The 22,894-nt window shown below is 41.8% G+C and overlaps 1 protein-coding gene across 1 annotated transcript in view; it reads left to right on the top strand.

The window, feature by feature from the left end:
- Window positions 1-22,894, top strand: part of stk32c (serine/threonine kinase 32C) — a 105,390-nt gene that overhangs the window by 70,419 nt on the left and 12,077 nt on the right. The window contains exons 3-8 of the mRNA XM_085369560.1: window positions 2,572-2,723; window positions 11,449-11,622; window positions 18,933-18,970; window positions 19,837-19,926; window positions 20,338-20,441; window positions 20,571-20,687. Coding sequence (XP_085225686.1) covers window positions 2,572-2,723; window positions 11,449-11,622; window positions 18,933-18,970; window positions 19,837-19,926; window positions 20,338-20,441; window positions 20,571-20,687 — 675 coding nt within the window. The remainder of the gene's footprint in view (window positions 1-2,571; window positions 2,724-11,448; window positions 11,623-18,932; window positions 18,971-19,836; window positions 19,927-20,337; window positions 20,442-20,570; window positions 20,688-22,894) is intronic.

Consider the following 22,894-nt stretch of genomic DNA (forward strand, 5'->3'; position numbering starts at 1 on the left):
GCGTGGGTTAAACGTAACCGGAAGTGGGAGTCGTACGGAGCCGCTATTTTTATATTTTATTGAATGACAGAGTTTTCCTGCATAATGTCACTATAAAACAATATCCAGTAAATGCTACCATGGTACTAAAATACCTAACACTAATCTTTCTGGGTCACAAAATAAACTTTTAAAATATTTTCAGGCGAGAAAGTAGTTGTGTAAACATCAAATATCTGCTCGGTTTATCAAGATATCCCATATTTGCAAAAGTGCTTCGACGTTTTCAGAGGCGTCTGCTACCCACCAGCTCGACAGCTAGCCGGGAGCTCGAGGGTTACTGATGCGGCCGAGAACGGCACAACTCCCGGCACATCATTTTCAGATCACCGCGGAGTTTCGCTGCTCGGGTTAAACGTGATATATAAGTCACTTAGACAACCTAAAAATGTTATTGTTGGGCTTTTTTCAGTGTTTTGTTTGTTCGTGAGTAAATCGGTTTGGCTGAGATTAAAGTTATTAGATTAGATAAAATAAAACTTTATTAATCCCCCGGGTGGGTTCCTCCTTGGTTTTCACACAGCTGACTAAACGTCAAACAGAAAACTTATTAAACAGAAGTATGAGACAGTCGAGAATTTACGCCAGTGTCTGGTTATATTTTAGATAGCAAGAAGCAGACGGCCGAGTTTATTAAACTCCACCGAGACAGCGGTGACGCTAATCAGAACTAGCCTTCTGAATCAGAAGGCTAGTCCGTCCAATTTCACGCCTTTAAACTTTAAAGGCGTGTTTGTGTGTGTGTTTATACAATTGCTATTATGTTTGCACTTTATGTGTAATGTTACTGACTGCAGAGATCAGTAAGATGTGTGTATTTTTTATTTATTAGTTTTATTTATTTAATATTATTTTTTAATTGAATGACTGTCTAGTAGTTCACAGATGTCGAAAAACTGAGTGTGGTAAAGCCACTGATTTTGTTTATGTATATTTCTGCAATCTGCACATTGTACTGACTTTCATTTTAATGTTTACACCAGGGTTCCTTGTCAGCACTTTATGCTCAGATGTTTGTAAGCTAAAAATAAACTATTGTGTATGTTCAAATATACTGTTGTGATTGAAGAAGTTAAATAAAAATGTCAGTCATCAATTCATGCATCACCTCATGTCATCATAACAGAGGTCTGTCTTCCAGGAAAGAACAGTTTAAAATTAATGTAATATAGTATTGGCCATACTATATGATGTATTGCTTGTCTTTGTTTAATAATACAGAAGACAAAGACCTTAAAAAATAATCGCATATCGCATCGCAATCGCAATATTGGGGCAAAAAATCGCAATTAGATTATTTTCCATAATCGTTCAGCCCTAGATTTAATCCAACTTTACTGTGTTTGTTCCTTTTTGTAGCACATGAAGCAGCTCTCCACCGGCTGGAAGTTCTGGATAAAGGGAGCCTGAAGCTAAAAAACTAAATGATGTAGAGAAGTAGTTCACCAACCTGACCAATGAAGCCAGCCAATAGGGAAACCACGAGATGGGAAGGGCATTGGGTAGCTGGTTAGCCAACATTGAGCTTTCAGGATAAAAGCAAGGGAATTATACAATTGGATATCATGTCTTTTTTTTTTTTTTTAGATGACAAAATAAAAGCATTTTTTAAGAAAGATGCTAAAACAAGTCGCCTATTACTTGGGTGAGCCGCCAAGTTAGCATATTTGTCTGCAGGCTTCATGTTCGTGTGATATAGAAGAATTCGGTTTGAAGAAAGGCGATATTTTTGCAGAAGCTACTGTAAATGTGTATTCACCCTCCGGCTCATTTAAGCATTTTACTGATGGCATCGCGCGTTGGTGGCATCCCTGCTCAACAGTCATGCAAATTAGCCCTCACCATCCTTTGGAGACGGCTAGAAAGCCACATCAAAAGGACTGATTCTGATTTCTTGTCTTCAAGTCTGCTATGACACAGCACACGTGTAATGGGTATGTGTGTTATTGAATGTTGTATGTGTTCCTTCTCTCCTCACCAGCTTTAAATCAGTCTTCCTGGAGTGAGTTTTATACAAAGATGAAACTGGAAAAAACAGGCAGAAAACATAGAAGATAAAAGTCCAGCGGTGACCTGCTAAGCAGGACTCTGTGATCTGTTTTTAATGACTGCAAGCTGTAATGTTATTGTAGCGACCCCTCTGGAGTCCTGTCCTGTTCCTGACCCTTCACTGATACTTCCTGATAAGAAAAAGAAAAAACTGTAATCAGTGTTTAAATAAATAATGAGGTGATTTGTTTGGAAGTGGTTTCTGTTGTTGTCTCCCGTGTTTTCGAAAATGAAGTTTATTTGAGCTGCTCGGTTTATGAGTGCAGGGCATCCACTCAGGTTATCGCGTTAATCAGCAGCTGAATGATGCCGTAGGCTGTTTAGAAAACATTTTATTCGCACAGCAGCGTGACCGCATTTGTACACCTGCACGAAAAGCAGCTAAATATTTATATTATCTTGTACTAATGTGCCCAATTTTGTTTCTCTGTCTCTTCTCCCTTTCCCCCCCCCTCCCTCTGTTCTGTCCTTTCCCTGCTGCAGGTATGCATTGTACAAAAGAGGGACACCGAGAAGATGTACGCCATGAAGTACATGAACAAACAGCAGTGCATAGAGAGAGATGAGGTCCGAAACGTCTTTAGAGAGCTTGAGATCCTACAGGAAATTGAACATGTTTTTTTAGTAAATCTCTGGTGACTATCCTATGTTTTTACACTTTCAGTGTGGTCGGCTCTGTTTGTGTCGGTTGCCTGCTTCGCCTGTCTGTGCGCTCCGTGCGTCCGCCCTCAAGTGATTCCCAGTAGACGTGTGCACGCTTGCTGTAAAAATCTGTCGCATCCTTTAAATAGAAGCACTCTGTTTGAATGTTATGTGTTGCATGTGGGTAAAAAAAAAAAAAAGTTTAATTAAAGCTTGAACAAATTCTCCTTCAGAAACCAACAGCTATTAACTTAAGAAACGATTTATAGCAGAGAGATATTCTGGGATATTAATTTTGGCTCTGAGCCCATGAAGCACACATTTGATAATTACTGTGGTTTGAAATGACCTCACTCTTCCCTCGAGTATGATATGTGGGTGAATGGAGGCTGCGTTCATTATTCAATGCTCATCTCCGGGCGGGACACATTTCTAAATGTAATTGGGGACCTGGCACGGCATTCACGCCGTATTACACAAAGCACTTTGCTCCTCTGTAATTGGTAGAGCGGTTGTGCACGTGCTCGTCGTCTCCGAGCAATCGCTGCCAGAATATTCCCACGTTCCGTGATGGATTGATTACGCGGAGCGAGACAAAGCCGTGTCCGGGGCTCATTCCTTACCAAGTTGTGAATGATTTAAGATCAATCTGCAGAATGCATTTGCCTGCTAGATACTCTTACTTCACTACAACAAACTGAGGGCATTTTAATGAGCGTACAGTAGTAGGCCTGTTTATTTTTTATAATTCCCTGCAGGAGTTTATGGCTGCCAAAGCCTTCTGTGTTCTAGTTTTCTAGTTCTGGCTGTGCTGCTCAGCTCACCCTCACTCTCTCTCTGCAAGCAGCACTGTTTTAAATACCCATTAGTGACAAGCATGCTGAACTGTATCTTTGTGGCTACGTGGGATTGAGAAGTTTCACACCTCCTCTCTCTGCATTTGAGATGCTCCAAAAAAATGGCCTGTCCATCTCACCGGGAGCACACAGAAACTCATACTCGAGCAGTTCCTCTCGTTTCCAAGTATAATTGGTCCTATACTCAAAACGCCATAAGTCTTCATTCTAATTGGACCATTATCTTTGACACGTGTTATTTTAGGACGTTGAGGATGATTTTGTAAACAGATTTTGCAGACCTGTAGCGGTATCCGTGCAAGCGGACGGTTTGTGTTTCATCTGCGAGGAGTTTCTGCCTCTGCTCCTAATTAATGGAAGCCAATTGAGCTTTGTCACTTCCACGCATATTAAAATATAATCAAGAGCACTAGTCTTAGTTACTCTACACCCTGAGACTCAAACACGAGTTCCACTGGAAACATTAGTGAAAATTGCAGGGAGGTCATTAATAGCTCCAATAAAATGTGTTGAGAATTCATTTGTGATTATGCCAAAAACAATAAAGTGTTTGTAAATCGAGACGAGCGATTTGAATAATAAACATGTAAATGTTGCTGCTCAGTTACAAAAACGTACATGTGAATTTTTGGTGCTTTTCAGCTGTGATCTGTAAATTGTAAAGTACATGTAATGAGAGCAGCTTTAATGAAGCTGAAAAAACTGAGCCACGCTGCTGAAATTGGACTTGCTAAGCTCGGGCCGCTCATTATCTGTTTTATAAATGGATTAGTCATTAAATGAGGAGAATACAGGATCGTGCCGCCCCCCATTTCTTTGTTTTGTGAGGAAAACAGGAAATGGGTCCAGATTTATTGAAACGCATGTAAATATAATGAATCAGAATCAGAGAGACTTTATTTATCCCCAAGGGGCAATTAAGAGGAAAAAGAGTTTGCACAGTTTGGTCCTATCATCACCTTTATTTTAAAACACCACGTGAACTCTCTTAGGCAGCTCTCTTCTAATTTCTTTAAGTAGTCTTTGGGAATAGTTTTCCAGGCTTCCCGAAGGACATTCAAAGCTCTTCTTTGGATGTTGGCCGCCTTTTGTTTCCGTTCTCTGTCAGAATCCTCTGGAACAGCCGATCTATGACTGATAAAGTTCCAGTGTGCGTTTCCAGGTATGCTTTTACTGCATTGGCAGTTGTTTGGGATCATTGTCATGCTGCAAAATAAAGCTGTTGCCAGTCAGATGTTTTCCAGATGGTACATAGTGGATCAAAATCTGATGGGATTTTTCTGCGTTCATCAGCTTTTGGAGAAAACGGTACAGGCCGAAACGAAGGCCCAAACCATGACAGAGCCTCCGCTGTTTTACCATGGCTGTAGACACTGCTCCATACATGTTGACAGCAGTTTGAACCAGAAATGTCAAATTTTGAATCATCACTCCATAAGAACTGTTGCCACTGACTATCAGAGTAATCCTTGTGTAATTTGACATACCTCAGTCTTTTCTCCCTGTTTCTCTTCATTAAAAATGGCTTCTTGACAGCCAACATTTCACTGAGACCATGTCTCAAATCGGTTATTTGCCAAGTTGTCTGTTATGTGTAGACATAACAGTGGTTCATCTGTCTTTTTTATAATAAATGATTCACAGCTCAGTGTTAATTGGCTTAACAAAACAATAATAATAGGAAGAAATAAAAATGTTGCTGGAAAAAATGGTGAAACACTTAAAATGACCTTCAGGAAGCCTGAAGAACTATTGCTAAGAAAGTCTGGCTTCTTGGAAGCAAAATATGAAGATATGAGGGTTGGCTCAAGAGTTTCACACTAAAGTCTTGAGCCAACAAGTTGTCAGATCTTTAAAGGAGGAGGATCTTTCACTTGACCTATGATTTCAGCTTGCTTTAAAAAGAGCTGTTATGTGTTATATGGTCTGACCCATTTATGAGATGAGACTGTATCTGGCCCACGAACTAAAATTACAGTCGTCTGACTTATTTTTGTCAAGTCACTCTTGGAAAGAAGTTCCAATGATGACTGTTGGTTGGATCAATAGGGATTCTTGAATGCAGTGTTACCGTTTGAGCATTTTAAGTTGTTTTTGTGATGTGTTGAAATCTAATAATGCCATGAAATGTTTCAGGCAGTCTAACTTTTGTCTAAGTGCAGTAACAGACAGACAAACAAAGGTGTAACAGTGAGGGATCCAGAAGGCAGGAGTACTTTGTCAACAGGCTGTTGCCATTGCTGTTAGATGATATGACAGGCAGATATGTGTAAATATGTCTGGATGCAGCTGTTACCCTGAACTTAAGCAGCTGCGTTGATGTTTTCAAGCGTTCAGGTTTGCAGACGTCTCTGACGCTTAGAGAGCGAGAGAGGTGTTTTCTTGCAAACCTGTATTCAGAAGATTACTTCAAATACAGGTTTGTTTAGTTCCTTCCTTAATAAGCAGTTGGATTTACGCTGGACTGACGGAAACGTCTAATCACAAGAAAGTTCAGATATTTCCCTGAAAGCTGGATGTGAGAACACAGTGACACATAAAGCAAATCAATCTACTGCTTGAGTCTCTATCGCAAGTTTATTTCTGTCCCAGTTTACCAGACGCTTTGTGAGCATCTGTGCGTGACAGGATTGTTTTGCGATGCACCTGTATGCATCGGATAAACTGCTCCATTTAGCTGCTGCGTGATGCAACATCTCAGCCAGGCAGGTAATGAGAGAGGACCGATGAGACGTCTGCCTCATCTTCCTGTCTCCCACCTTACTGTATAGCTAAGAAAATAATTGGTTCCCTGTGTGGGTAGGCTGATCAGACAGTTGCTGGTATCCATAGGCTTATCAAACAGAACCATACGATTTCTGGTCCTTGGAATTTGGGCACTTCGGTGCTTTAATAATGCATATGTGATAGAGCAGCTGAGGGCATTTTGGGAAATGCCTATTTTTAAAAAACAAACACACAAACAGATCCAGCTTACAAGAAACGCCTGTTTTGATAAGCTTCACAGGAGTGCTTTTATTGATACTGTGCCAGGAGGGAGGCAAACAGATAGTCTTAAAAAACGCAGGAAAATCCACCAAACGCCTGTCAGATGAAGATGACTTCCACAATCACACAAAGAGGAGGAGGAGGAGGGGGATTATTATGAAGACAGGAGGTTGTTTTGTCAAAAAAAGAGAGATGTGCATAATATAAGGATTTGTTAGGTTTCCTCCAGCTGATACCTACACAGCCTGGCACGCTGCGTCAGGAAATGGAGGTTTCGCTTTCATTGAGACGTCGTTGAATTCTCCTGTGCGTTTGAACCGCTCCGTCCGTAGCATCACAAGAAATTCATTAAGAAGCGGTCTTCTGAAAGCCCACACTGAATCCCATCAGCCGGGGGAAGGCTGCTTTAAGCTGGGCGGATGTCAAGTTTGCAGCCCACAGTAATTGCTGCGACCATTCCCTCGCCGCATAGAAATGATGTGTAGGAGTCAAGGGTACGCTGAATGGATTACCTTAAAGGAGGAAAAATTAACTATCATCTGCTGCACACTCCAAATCCACATAAATCCTTGTAAGGATTTGCAAACCGTGAGAAGATGCCGACTTCCTCTTTTACTCGCAATGTTGGAAACTCCAGAGTGCAGGGGTCCCCACCCTGAAGCAGAGAATAACTAACAGTAGGGTGCAGAAAGGAATTTGATCCCCTGGTCTGTACATCATAGTAAATGTTTGGTTTTCCCTTTAATGCTCCAACCAATTCTCCCTTAAGGAGATGCACCAGTGACCAAATGGACGTACATCACGGCAACTGTTGTCAAAGAGCTTCCCCACTCTCTTGGGATCATCTCGAAGAATGTAAAAGGTTGAAAAATCAAAACAAGGGTGAGTCATCTGGAGCAGCTGCGTGAAGTGTTTTGCCTCATGCATCCTTCCCTCCATCAGAGTCATATAAAGCAAGCGAGAGCAGCTCCGAGGATGGATGTGCTCTCTCCTGTTCGGCCTCCATTAGGAATATTGATTGCAGACCTGGATGGAACAAGGCCTCGGGAGGCCATGGAACAAATTAGCCTCTACACCTCCAGTCAGCAGTTATAACAAGCCCTATGAGGGGCTTTAGTCTTTAAATCATCATCATAAAAGACGAACTGCGAGATCTTTTCTCTAATGCTACAGTAACACGAGAAACAGCAGTGGTCGGAGACTGCTGCAACCGCGTGCTTACAGTCTTGTTGTCTTTGAAATGGTTGCTTTGAAGATGGGGACTAGGCTCGCAGCCACTTGCAGTCAGTTTCTTTCTTCAAAGCGACTTCGGCGCATCAAGACAGTAAGAAAACAGCAATAAGATTAACTGCAAAATTGCATGGGTGCTCAGCAACCCTGCTTTTATATAGGAATATAATCAGAATACAAGCAAATTGAGTTGAATCCCCTATTGCAAAGAGACGCTTAACAGACAAGTTCTTATCAGCATAGACTGACTCAGATTGATTGCAGTGTGTCTGCAATCCTTCGCCAGTCTGTGTGACTACAGTCGGTTTGAGTGGGGTCATGGTTGTTGGAAGGCAGGCTGCCTCCCCACAGGTGTCCTCTGCAATCACTTTGTATTGAAAGTGGTCACATTGGTGCGGCTGAGCCATATTTAATAAAGCATGCTTCCAGGCAATATGCAGACTCAGACACATCTGGGCCTATTCTGGGCTACTTTTGGCACTTATGCCTCAGTTCTGCCGAGTGTTTTGTGGTCTTGCCGTAATGTGGTCGGGTTGAATATAGATTTCTACAAGTATAATAATTATATCTGACTGTAAGTGATAAGCTGGACTAGATGTAGGTAACGACAAGTCATCTGTGGGCCAGATCTGACCAAAATGCCACAACACATCTGACATCTGGCTCATATAAGGTTGACATTTGGTTCAGTTGAGGCAGCCAGACTCAACCTGACTCAAAGTTATAAGTCAAGGCCAAATGTGGCCCAAAGAAAACTGGATGATGAGCATTTACTGCGGTCGGTAAGGTTATTTCGTCCTAGACTTGCCAGCACTAAAGGACTTGGGACTTTTGTTCAAAGTGCCCTACACACACTACTCTTAAAGAAGAACTTTTTTTTTTAGGGCATAGGATTTAAAGTGTACCTTGTGAAAGCAGGCCAGTGGAGGTGTTTTGTCTTAAGGTGAGTTGTTGGAGGCAGTGCTCACTCACACCATTGGAATCCTCAAAGGACCATGCAAAAGTCTTGTGACTGAACCACACGGCCAGTTTGAGCCATCTCTATCATCAACTTTATGTAGGCCATCGAAACTTTGTAGAGCGGTTAGAGCCAACAGAATCACAAGCTCTTGCCTCACTCTAGCTTTTTCCTCAAAACTCATTCCACTGTCTCTCTATTTCCCTCTCTCCTCCCTGCCTCCCCGGGCTCATTTGTCATTGTGGCCTGATTATTTCAGCCTGTTCCTTGTACTCCTTCCAGCCGGCTAACCTTCTTCTCTTAGTCCCCGCAATCGTGGCAACCTAGTCCTGTCCCGGCCATTTCCAGCATGTCCTTCCTCGTGGTTTTGGACAGTCACGGCTCTCCCTAGACTCTTCTCCCAAATAACTGCTAGGCATTCATTCATACTCGAGGGTTTGTGCAGCAATTCCTCTGTGCTCATTAGGAGAGCGGCGCTCAATAAATTATCCTCATCTCAAGTGCAGCAGAAGCACATAAAATGAGATTAGTGGTTAAACATTATGTTGACCGTAGCTATATTACAGTGAATGTCTCCAAGACAAATATGAAAGAGTTAAAGGTTCCCAAATCTAAATTTGTTTTTTGTGTGAACATTCGATCAAATAACTGCATCTTGTGCAAAAATATTAGCTCAAGGCGCCCAAGTCGACTTCAAAACTCTCTGTCCTTTAACGCAGTCTCGGTTTTGACGCATAAAAATAAATAGAAGTAGTTGAATGAAGCAGGCGAAATATTCAAGCCCTGCATAGTTTCCTCTCTTCTCTACAGCAGGGCGATCGCTCTGTGAAGCTGGCGCGCCTGTTTGGATTTTCCTTTTGCAAAGTCACAAACACTATCGGCACTTTGGCTGGCGCGTCCTCACCCCTTAAGCTGCCACCACTGCGACCAAGACCGGAGCAAGTGCCAGAAAGGAAATTGGAAGGATGGATGTCTTCAAATACTCTCTTCAGACAAGTGCTCTTCAACTAATACACCTCACTTTCCTTTCCAGGGTAGCTCAGATCATATTTCACAGCAGGAGAAGCTTTTATTTAAAGTGTCAGAACTGCCGAATTTGTGGATTTCACACTGTGTTTATTTGGAGCAAAGCCCCCTTAACGAAAAAGAGAGAGAAAACCGTTTGTGTTTCTTCTCCATCCCGTGCTTTGTGAGAGTCTTAAAGGTGACAAGGCTTGTCAGTGCTGGAGCTTTTCATATGCTCCAGTTGTCAGCCTGTATCTGACATCTCCGTGTCACCTCAGTGAAAGCGGGGAAGGAAATGACAAGCAGTCCAAGCCTCTGCAGTCTCGCTCTCTCTCTCTCTCAGGAGCCCTGATATTTAAGCGGTGGACGAGGGAAGCTGAAAGTTTTGTGGTACGCTGAGATAGCGAGTGCCACCTCAGCGGACGCTCGTGTGTCAACTGGGTTTGAGGAATCGGGCTGTGACAATGAGGTGATAAAAAGGTGACAGTGTGGAACCCCTGCCAAAAGCAAACAACATCCTAGGGCTGGCCATCTGCTGAGGCCAATATTAGTTTTTTTGTTTGTTTTGACCTTAAACAGGTCAGGGCAGCTTTGTGTACTGTGCATGATGTAGGGTGGCTCTGCTGTCGTTTCCTATTGAGTGCAGGCTGCAGTGGCACGGAAGTGTATTGGAAACTTTCTTTGCCCTGTTTTGCAGCACCTCTTCTTTTTTTTATTTTATTTATTTATCCTATCACATGAATGTCGAGGGTGATTCATCAGTTAATCGTGTGGTGTTTTAAGGAGAAGAGAAAAAGCCAGCAGTTCTGCAAATGGGTTTTTCCTTCTGTGGATAAGATTGAATGATTTCAGCCTCTGCAGCAAACTCCCTTTCTCTCTCACGGAGCAGCAGGAAATTGCACCTGAATAGGAGCAATCAGAATGCCCCCACCCCCAATGAGTGTTCACAGCCAAGCCCAAAGATACAGAGGGAACCTGTGAGCTATAAAAAGAAATGGTATCGCCACAGCATCAGAACTTTAATGGGAAAGTAAAGAATTGGCTCAGCGGCAACCACATTAAGCCAAGTTTGATGGAAGGATTCACCACGGATTGGTGTGTTGTCCCTCCTCTCCGGGTCTATTAAGATATTATTCTGCTTTTATTTTTCTCAGATGAGAGATTAGATTCTGTTGTACAAAAACATTTGTGTTCACCGGTGTGGCTTAATGTTTTGAAGCTGAATTTGTGGAGTGGACTGTTACAAATCCCCACCTGGATCACTAAGAGGCTGTGTTTTAATTTGTTGTGCGTGACCAGTAAGCCTGATTGACAAAAAATGTGTAGCAGGTGACGAGCTAAGTTATTGTCGAGCTTTGATGTGACAGTGACGTCCTCTGTTTTTGCATTCTGTCCGACAGCTGGCATGGATATTATGTTGTGGCTGTGAGGTGTGCATGTGCCATATTTGTGCATGTTTGCATTTGCTTCTGTGCAGATTCGTCCGCCGACCCTTCGTGCTTCTCATCAGCATGCGTGTGTCTGATAATATTTGCACATGTAACGCACTCTGTGTCCTGCATGAAAAGCATACTGAGCATGTTTGCGGTCTTGTGTGCTCAGTCTTTGCGGTTGTTTGCGCAGCATATGTTTTCCCACACTGGGCTGTGACTGAGGGCCGTCTCATCCCACTGCACCCAGGTACTCGTTCCAGGACGAGGAGGATATGTTCATGGTTGTGGACCTCCTGCTGGGAGGAGACCTCCGCTACCACCTGCAGCAGAACGTCCAGTTCAGCGAGGACGCAGTTAGACTCTACCTCTGTGAGATGACGCTGGCGCTGGACTACCTGCAGAGCCAGCACATCATCCATAGGTATTTCTTTTCATTTCATTTCAAGGCCTCCAGCAGCTTTCAAGCTGTTGAAAAGTCTATGGCTATAAACAGTGCATGAAGTGTTCTTTTATATGGAAAACTCTTTCATAAATTTGCCCTTCAAACCCTTCTGAAGGTTGTTTCGTAAAGCAAAGTTAAAGCTGCACCCTTTTTTTTCTGCATAGAACTGCAAGATTGCAGTGGAGTAAAGGTTTTGGAGGTGGAAATAACAAACATATCTATGTGCATAGAGAAATGCAAATATGTCCAGCAGACAAAGTCAAGTAAAAAGGCCTAAGTGTGCACAGTTGGGTCTATAATTATTTAGGAAATTAGACATTTTGTGATTTTGCAGTAGATTTTAATTAAAACAGGTGGGATGTGATTAAAGTGCAGACCTTCAACTTTAATTCAGAGGGTTGAACAAAAGTATTGAATTAAATGCTCAGGAATTCAAAGTCTCCTGTTTTCAGAGGCTCAAAATATTTTTGGAAAGTTGACTTTCAATCAGTCCCACAGCCAGATGAGGTCTGTTTCCTCATTATTCCATGACGAATTATGGAACAGATCATGATCTGACGCATACCACATTATCTATCAAACACTGTGGAGTCAGTGTTGTTCCACTGGCGTGTATGCCTGCCTGTGCAACCTGCTCACTAATGTTTATTGATAATGTGACTGCTGATAGAAGCAGCACGGCTGGACGATGCTTCACAGTGTAAATGGATGGTGACCCAAAGCAATACCGCAAAAGCAATCCAAGAGTTTCTTGAGGCAAAGAAATTGGATATTATTCACTGGCCAAGTCAGTCACCTGATCCCAACCCTATAGAGCAGGGGTGAGGAACTCCTGGCCTCAGGGGCCGGTGTCCTGCAGGTTTTAGATGTGTCCTTGATCCAACACAGCTGATTTAAATGGCTAAACTACCTCCTCAACATGTCTTGTTCTCAGAGGCCTGGTGATGAACTAGTCATTTGATTCAGGTGTGTTGATCCAGGGTGAGATCTAAAACCTGCAGGACACCAGGCCTGGGCTTCTCCACCTCTGCTATAGAGCAAAGGTGTCAAACATAAGACCTGGGGGCCAGAATTGGCCCAGTGAGGACTCGCACTGGACAGCTTTGGAAAATGTGAAGTGGGGCAGAGTTTTTAACTGTATTTTCATGAGTGTTACAGCTTTTCCAACTGATAAAGATGGCCATTCATGCTACACCAAAGTAGATAAGTAATAGATAAACAATTAAATGACAGTGTGGGGAAAAAAATCCTCTTTTCCCCATCTATTATTTCTGCTTTTTTCATTTATTTTTTTCCCACAGTGGAAAATAAATAAATTTAAAATTCTTACAATTTGAGCCCAAAGAGTCGTTCTGACAGATTTCATTCAATTATTACAGGAACATTTCTTAAAAATGGCCTTTGATTTCTTATATTACTTTATATTATATGTTTTAATATAAAGGGATTTAATGTGACTACTGTTGGGTCATTTGTGCTATATAAATAAAATTGAATTAAATTAAATTGAATAATAAGATGTCTCAGGGGATAAATGTGTAGCTAAACTTTACACTGACAGAAAGGGGAGTTTCACTGGTCCCACCAGTTTTAGGTCATAGTGGGCTGTATGTGACCCACAATATAAAGTCACTCTCTGCTGTAAAGCACAGCACCAGGCAGAAACCACAAACAAACGGGAGACTGTGTATAAAAACAGCTGTAATTCCTAAACAGTTAGTTTGGTGCCTTTTTTAAAACCCTTGAATAAAAGCAGAAAGTCTGCACTTCAATCACATCGTTATTGTTTGATGTATAATCCACTGTGGTGGTGTACAAAGGTACAAAAATATGACATTGTAAAAATGCTTATGACTATATTTTATATACTGCTGTTTACTATTGTATGCGACTTTTTTTGTCCTCTGAACTGAAAGAAGAATAAATTGACCAGTGTCCCAGACACTCCAGTTTTTGCCTTGAAGAAAATAAAAACATTTCATTTCCAGCGTGACATTGGATGTCATGCCTTCTGGGTTTTGATTCACAGCGTGTTTACCCGAGAGAGACAGACGCATTAAACTCCCAAATACACCCATAAGACGCGTTTGCAATGCTTTCCAAATACATTAGATGCTGCAGGGCCAGCCAGCGAGAACACGTAGCTTAACTGGATACAGCGAACTAGAATTTCCCCTGTGTGGGGAAAAAAACACCGAAGATCAGCTCAAGGTTGTGTCTGTAACTTTCAGTATTCAAGAGGTTTTGTTTCATTGTGTTGTGCTTCTGCACGTTGCAGCAGTATTTCCAGTTATTTTTGAATGTGAGGAGTCGAGCCTCACATCGCTCTTAAACACCAGTGAGTGTTGTTTTCTGCTTTGAAAGGTTAAACATAAAAAGTCACAGCCCCTTTCTTTGCATTATATGTTTATCTCCAGGTTTTAAATGTGACTCATTTGTTTGAGGATGGATATTTTTGACCCAACATTTATCTTCCTCATCTCCTTCCACTTGGATCTTACGGTTTTGAATCGTATTCCCTGTCCCTGGTTCAGGGAGGGCTCTTCCTGTTAAAAGGGAGTTTTTCTTTCCCACTGTCACCAAGTAATTACTCATAGGGGGTCGTCTGATTGTTGGAGTTTTCTCTGTATTATTGTCGTGTCTTTACCTTACAACAAAAAGCACCTTTGCACAAGATCTGATGTATTTATATATTCATGGCCACAGTATGGCCGAGAATATATGTTGCCCTTTAGCACAGATTGGAAACAGGGTTTTGTGGTCCAACAAAAAACAAAATCTATTATTGCTTTCAGCATGTTGCAGTTTAAGTGGTCTGAGGGGAAACCAGACTCCTCTACATCCCCTGGTCTGTTTTCAGGCTTCAGAAAATCTAATCCATTAAGCAGCCTTTGACCATCACAGCTCTTTTCAGACTAGATCAGGAGAGTTTTTAAGCAATACAAAGAGAGAAATATTCAATGCACAAAGTACAATTTAGTATTGCAATAAAAGAAGATCATTTTAATGTAAAAGAATGTGTTAAAAATCCCCCTGAAGTTATAAGAGGCCTGGAGCAGTGAAGAGCTGCAGGATGTCCATCTTCAAATTCTGCAATACTTTGTTTTATGTTTTAGCCTAGTGCAGCTTTGACTTTATCAGAGGCCTGTAAGAGAAATTAAAATTTAATAACATATAACATATTGATACAGCAGCCGCCCATTTACAGTTGGTGCAAACAGTAGCAGCAAGGTTACTCAAAACCACTTTATGCTGTATTACCCTGGCCCCCCATTTGTTAAAGAAATCAAATTTAAAATTTCAGTCGTTACTTTTATGACTGAGATATAAAGTGGAGTCATACGGAGCTTTGAACCCCTTATTTTCCACCCAGACCCTTCACGTTAGACTGAAAGGCTTAAAACAAAGTGAATGGCGTACATTTATATACTTAGATTTAGATTTAAAGCCGTGGTCCAAGCTAGCTTTTACTGTGAGAGCTACTCAGTCAGTGCCTCAGTTTGAAAGCTTTCAAAAGTCCAGTTCTGTTGTCAGATATAGTTATATTATAGTTTTGATGGCTAGTTTAAAATTCTGTGGAGTGCTTTTTTTGTAAGTTATGTTCAGCATTAGTGTCCAGAAGGGCAGTAAAGCTGGTTGTGCTTTAAACCAGGCCCGCTTTATGTGTCCCTGCAACAGGAGTATGGTGTGATTTCTTATTTTCAGTGAGAGTTACTCTGCGACTGTGATGTCTGGTCATCAAAACCAAAGAAATGGACAGCTGATATCACAGATGCAGTCTCTGTCTTTTCTCTCATTTTAAAGTTGCCATTTTCTGTTATTTTTTTGTGAAACACCATAGTTTACATTCTACACAACAAGCATAAATGAGCCATACACAAGCAAATATATATTTTATATTCAGTTTCTCATTATTCTTGGTGTGAGCTCAGATTATAACCTTTTTTAAGGCGCTGAAGTCGCTGTTTTTATTTACTTTGCACACCTAAGGATGGGTCATATGGGTTTCTCTGTAATTGTCCCCATCCTTCATCCACAGTGGACTCAGTAAACACAGCTCTTTGTCCAGATATGCTGAGCGCAGCTGTAAGCGTGCGTGCAGTCCAGTCAGTGAAAGAGATGCATCCCTGCAGGCTGCAGATTTAGAGCCACAGATGGCTGAAAAACTGTTTGAACCTTATTCAAAACCTTATGTGGGCTGCATGTCTTCTTCCAGCAACTGTGTGTGTCCATATGCATGTTTGTGTGTGTGTGTTATTTATGTTGTGGGGACATAAATCTGTGTATATAGTCACACTGTACAGACCTGCCTCCCTTTTGGGGACAAAAAGCAATTCCCCCAAATCATAGATGATAAACATTTTAGTGCTAAGATTTGGTTTAAAGTAAAGGTAGCGCATTAATGTGAGGCGTCTGAATGCTGAAATGCACTGATACACTGAAGCATACATCATATTTGGCATCGTGATAAAAAATAAAAACACCTTTAAGGAGCAGAATTAACAATAACATAAAAGAATATGGAAGGAAAAGAATAGTTTGACTTGCTATTGAATTTGCTTTTTTTCACTAAGAGCTAAAGAGGTTTGTCACCTTCAGGTCTGTGCAATACAGCTAAAGCCGGAGCCTGAGCTTAAAACTCCTGCTCGTGCAATCTAAAGTTCATTTTTAATACATTGTGATGCACACAAAACTAGTGGGTCAAAAGTTTCAGACTGACAAGATGACGTTTGATGCGGCTTTCTCTGGTCTCTGCAGGTTACCTTATAGCAGTAAAGCCTTGTTTAGGATTTGCTTGACACCTATCACTTAGTTGCTAGTAGATATTCAATGCTCCGAGTGACTAGGTAACCCCTCAAGCTGTGTTTTGTCATTCCTCAGCAAATATTCAGAAAACAGTTTCTGGGCATGTGCCGAAGTGAAGCGAGACGGTGCTATTCTCTTCCTGTATGCGTACGGCTTCTTTGATATGTATCTGTGGCTCTCTTCAGGTTCTCAGACATGGCTGTCTGCAGTAGATATGCATCATTACACTTCTGCTGGCAGCCTCACGGAGATGGCAAGTGTTTTCTGAAAGTGAAGCCAGAGTTTTTCCCCTCATTGTATAGTTGGCAAAGCATCTTCATCACATACATTTTAAGTGGCTATAAATAGCAGCTAAAAAATGCTTCAGTGTTTTGTTCGTCCTCTTCTTAACGTCATGTTTTCTGCCATTGATTCAAGTGTGTGTGCCGTAATCTAGTGCCTTTGTATCAGTGCCCTCCTCCAGCACAACAGTTTTCTTCTACCCTGGAAGTTTTTGACAGGAGAATACTCTACAATTATTTTGTTGCACCAACTGAAGAAAAAAAAAAGAGGGGGGGGGGGGGGGGGGGGTCTCTGGTCTCCTAGCAACAGTCAGCTGCCACCATGCCCAAGGAGGTAAAATTAGTCCTGTGAGAAGAAAGGAAGTAGAATTGGAGAATCCCTTCTCTCTCTTCTCTCCTTTTTTATCCACTCTGCAAGTTAGATCACCTCACGCTGGATTGCTTTGTTCCTGTTCAAAATAAGAAATCACTTGGCATGCAGCTTCATGTTAGACTGATGTCTCTGTGATTGCTGCAAAATACATTAAGTGAATTCCGTACTTCAAACAGCGTGGCACGATGCTGTAGCTGGCACTGGTGCAGGGATTCCTCCTGTGGACATGCATGCTTTTCCCTCCTGCTTTGTTCTGCTGGATCAGTCTGCAGCACCACCACCTCCGCTCCCCTCTACGAGTTTTAGCAGATATTCACGTCAGTCGCACAGTCACCGTGAACACACGTGTCCTGTGGGGTATGTAGATGCTCTCTGTAGACCGCATGTATTCTCCACACCAGCATGATGTACGGCATAATTAAATAAGCTGTGCGCGCTCTGTTAATTGCCCGTGGAGTGTTTGAAGGGCTGGAAAATGTCAAGCTGTGTGTGTGTGTGTGTGTGTGTGTGTGTGTGTGTGTGTGTGTGTGTGTGTGTGTGTGTGTGTGTGTGTGTGTGTGTGTGTGTGTGCGCGCGCGCTCCTGGATATGTCCAGGGCTTGTGTGCTCAGTGTAATAAGCATGTGCAGACAGACCTGTTAGTCCCTCTGGACAAACCTCTCCCGGGGATCAGTTATGAGTGTGCTCTCACGCGCTCCGAAATGCAGGGAATGAAGGAATTTTCTGCTTGTTGACACAGATGTCCAAATCATGTTGTTCAAACATGTAATTCACACATGCATCAGCCTTCAAAACACCTCCCACACGCTTTAGCATCTACACATACTGTACACGTCCAATCCTGGTCTTTCCCACTTGACCACAAACTATGATGATGGGAGGTGCTGTTATGGGAGCAGATTAGACAGTTAGCAAATGCTTAAACTCACGAACACTTTTACTAATAACAACAACTTATAAAGCACATTTTGAAACGCACATTTTAACAACTCTAGCATGAACACTGCAGTTTTTGTTTTTGTTAATGACGCCAGGGTTGGCAAATGTTTTCGGCCATATTCGGAGGGGGAGGAGTCCATAATTACCTTACTTATAGTAAAATGGTCTAAAGGGGAGCTGGGTCTACTGGGTGTCCTCTCAGTTCTGATTTCAGGCTGTATAAAATCCAGCACATGACTGGAGCTGGCATGATTACAGGTCTTTTTAGACTAGAATAGCTACCACCAGGGCCACAATGAAATAGACTCTCTTTTTTAAGAGAGATGTATGAGTGAGGCTGTTTTCAAATTCTCAAGTTGTGCAAGAGACGCATGCCAAGCTTATATCATGGAGTTTTTCCAGCTAATTTATCCCTGATTAATTCCTTCCAACATTTATAGTAGGAAATCTTTCAAACTTCCTGAACTGCTCACAGAATCATTAGATAACTTCAGACTTGCTTGATGATTGCAACTATGATCACATCAGCATCTTTGTATCAGCCAGGAATAAATAAGAGGCTGTTTAAATTGAAGCTGCGGTGCCATTGGATAGCTTAGATCAGAGGTCTCAAATCTGCAGCCCCAGAGCCACATGCGGAGATGTTTCCAATCTCTAGTGGTTCCATTTCATTTCCACAGAAATCCAAATGGAGACGCTTAAAGGCGGCATCGATAACCCACATGCTCCGAAGGTCTATGTGATGTTATCCATAGGGGTTTAGAAAGCTGTAGGTCAGTTTACCTGTACACAGCAGAAACTCAGTGATGTGCTATTAAAATGCAAGTAATATCCTCTACTGATATTTGCATCAACATGTTTTAATGTGTACGTATTCTTTGTCTTTTTTAGAGATGTCAAGCCAGACAATATCCTATTGGATGAACAAGGTAAGGGTGTGAACAGTTTGCTCTGTTTATAAGACAGGATGTAAAACAAAACAGGACTTTTAGGCCTTCAGTATGTATCGTAGTTGTATAAGAGCACATTTAGACCACAGACCTGTCTGAAGGGCATATCACAGTATTCTTTGTGCATTGTTTATTTATTTATTTATTGTCAGATACCTGTTATAGTTTTGTCATATGGCTCTTAATCAGTTTTATTCTGATTATACTATATGTATTCCTGCTATATGCACACATTCAGTTTCCTCAGGTCCTCCTATTTCCATGTCATTTAAAAGCTGCAATGTTAGGACTGTGTCGTATCGATGGAGTGGATTCAGCAGCTTTAAAGCCTAACTATCTTATCACATTGGATGACTTTAAGCTGTGTTTCTTTTTTCGACTGCATGTGATTCTAATGCTGTCTGTACCTCCCTGTGTGTGTGCGTCTGTGTTTTGTACTTCTCCTCCTAGCTATACAATAAATATGTCTGTCGTGCATTTGTGTTTCTCAAAATCCTTCTATCAGCTTAAGCTGACGGAGGGATTCTGAAAAGTGCTTGATCATCAGGGGAAAACAGAAATTGTACAATAAATAACCCTTAGAGACGGCAATGACGTTCCCAATCCGCTGCGACGAGTACGACACCCCAGAAACGACCCCAAGAAGGTCAGAGGAGTCGGGGACATCGGACTGACACACAAAATAATGAGGACACTTTGTCCTTGCATATCACATTCCAGCTTACTGAAAGGGAACGTTGTGTCCTCATTTGTTTCCTTCTCTTGTCACATGTGAAAAAGTTTCCTTTTGATGTGAGCGCAGATGTTTATTTAGAAAATGTTGATGGATTTTCGTGTTTCCTCAGGTCACGCTCACCTGACGGACTTCAACATAGCAACAATAATAAAAGACGGAGAGCGAGCCACGGCCTTAGCTGGAACCAAGCCCTACATGGGTAACTAAACATTTATACTGTGCATGAAAAAGAAAGCTACAAGAAAAGGGGGCCTAGCGTAATTAAGTTATTCTTTTCTTTGTAATTTTAAATGCTCAGTTGTACCATTTAACTGTCTCGGTTAGTTAAAGCTCCTAGAACTATTTGCTAGAAGGTGCCAGACGCTGTTCCTTCAATTTCTGAATACATTTTTACGCTCTCATTATCACTAAACAGGCGTGTGTGAATGATATCAAAGAAATTAAACATCCTGTTGATTTGTGAAAATGGGAGGCAAATGTTCCACTATTGTATAATGCGATTGCCGAGGAAAAATGTGCTTTTCTTATGACATTTTTGCAAAGGAATGCTCCATGCACAGGCTGTCATTATACAAGCTTTTTCTTCAGTGTCTCTCTGCTGTGCTTTCAGCCCCAGAGATCTTCCAGTCTTTTGTGAGTGGAGGGACGGGCTACGCCTTTGAAGTAGACTGGTGGTCACTAGGGGTGACGGCCTTCGAAGTGCTGCGCGGATGGGTGAGACATTGAAATTGCAGTTTTTATGTTATCGGGCTGCAAGAACGAGCTCGCCTCCATTCATTCGCTCGTCTTTCTCTTCCTCAACTTGCTGCTTTTCCTCCTTTTGTCACCTTGTCTCTCTGCTAGAGGCCGTATGACATCCACGCCAGTAACTCGGTGGAATCGCTGATTCAGCTCTTCAGTACCGTCAGTGTCCAGTACAGCCCAACCTGGCCCAAGGATCTGGTTTCACTATTGAGGAAGGTGAGTGGAGGACGATGGGGCATTATTAACTTACACTTACACTTCAGTCAGCGGTCCCCATCCTTTTTTGCACCACGGACCAGTTTGATGTCCAAAAAATTTGTGTTATTTTGTAACACGTCCTCCTATAATGTGCCAACAACATTGAGAGTAACGCCCTCCTCTCTGCCCCTTAATGGTCTCTGGTCGCTATGGTGACGCGTAAATATTTCTTTGAAATAGGGTTTGGGGACCGCTGGAATAAGGGACTCAAGCTGAACGTCTGTCATCTTTCAGTTAAATTTCCGTCCAGCAGCAACTACTAGATCTGCAAGGATCTGTCTGGACTCTGAAAATCAAATTAGTTAATGTGAATTTCTATATACATAGTCAGTAACATCGATTTATCACTGCTAATTCTGTATTATCACAAAAGGATTGTATGTAACTTGACTGAGTCCATGTTATTGCTGTCGCCTTGAAGACGGCGAGCTCACTGCTAGTGGTCGCTGATTCGTCTTTGAAGCAACCATTTCAAAAGCAGCGAGTTCGCATGTTCGTTGCACACGGTCGCGCTAACGTTTGGTTGTATTTCAATCTCTAACTGTTGTTTTCCACAGTGTAACTGTAACACACAGCACCATCCTACTATGCAGCTAGTGCAAGAAAATTTGAAAAAGGTATCATAGGAACAACTGCTTATCCGTGATGTAATATGACCCTCTTCACAGAAAGCACCTTTCTTTCTTCTATTACTCTGTCACCCAGTGTGCACAGCTCGGAGACAGATACTGTCTACAGATTTATTTCCCTCTGCCTTTTTAGTTTAAAGAAGGAGTATAAAAAGTAACTAAATTTAGATACAAAGTTGCCAAGTTAGCAACCAGTGAGGTGAACTGAATCCGGTTGTTCAGTGATGACACGACGAATCCTACTTCCGGGCCTAAAGTAGTCTGCGTTTAATATGGCTTTTGTGTTGTTAACATGTTTAATGTTTTGTATTTTCTTCTATTTGATCTCAAAAAGCTCCTAAAACAGTCAGTGATCACTGTTGACCTCCCTCGGCTTTTATTACCACTAATCATTTATTTAAGCTCAGTTTTTAAACCTTAGGATGTAACTACAGCCCAGCCCATGCAGCAGTATATGAATGACTAACCTCGTATTGTGGATGGATTATCTCAGTTGTTCTCCTGGCTGAAGTTTGGTCCTTTTACAGCATCCTGCCATGCGATTACATTTGTTCCTGACCACCGAGAACACTCACGTTAACTTTTATCGAGTGGGGAAAAAAGTTAGCTTGTTTATATTATGCTAACATAGCTGTGTCGCTAGCGGTCACGTAGCACATCATTATATACCAGCTAGCCCAACTTCAGTAACCCTACAAACGTCACTGCTTTTTAGTTTTCTGTCTTCATTTATGCTGGAAGTGATAACAGAGCTGTACGTTTTAATTTGTTTCCAAAACCCCGCAGTCAGGACATGCTATATTGTATTTAGATAGAAGCTAGCGAGCTAACTCCCTGCTAACTTCTAACTCCGTTAAATGTCATAAATTCCGTTTTCATAGATGCCTGGATGTTAAACTCAATTGTTACACCTGGTAGAGCAGAACGCTGATCATTTTATTAAAGATGAAAGACTTTAGACAGTTTTTCAACTCTCAGTAATGCCATAGTGATCGTTTGATATATGGACCTGCAGCGGAGTTTAGGCCCAGACACGGCTAGTGACGTCAGACTGAACAACCGGATAGGGACAGCGCCGTGAGTGAGAGGGGTGTGAGATGGACAAGCTGAGATGCATAATTTCTACATTTACAATAAAATAAATATCCAATTGCTAAAACTGAAAAGCAAATATCTACCCAGTAAACAAATATCCAAATTGTCAAATATGTATGAACAGGCTTAGCGATGAGCTCTATTCTGACGCTCAGAACGACAAAGCTCACTGATCGCTCTCAGCAAGCAGTCCATTATCTCTCATTATTAGCAAAGAGCAGTGTTTTTAGTTGGCTCAGGCCTTCGCCTTGCTGGCAAAAACTTGTAATCTTAATTTTATGGCTTGTCTTTAATCAGGTTCACGTCTTCTTTACCAGCTGGTGTTTGTGCCAACATCTCTTTCACTATGTCAGTATGCATCGCTTTCGTCCAAGGTTTAGGAGAGAAGCTATAAACATTCGGTTTGGACATTTTAATAAAATGTATATGAGCTAACTGATA

The sequence above is a fragment of the Diplotaxodon limnothrissa genome, linkage group LG13 (genome assembly GCF_057381915.1).
Source record: "Diplotaxodon limnothrissa isolate DT_005_m linkage group LG13, D_limnothrissa_male_GT1.1, whole genome shotgun sequence".
Classification (NCBI taxonomy): Eukaryota; Metazoa; Chordata; class Actinopteri; order Cichliformes; family Cichlidae; genus Diplotaxodon; species Diplotaxodon limnothrissa.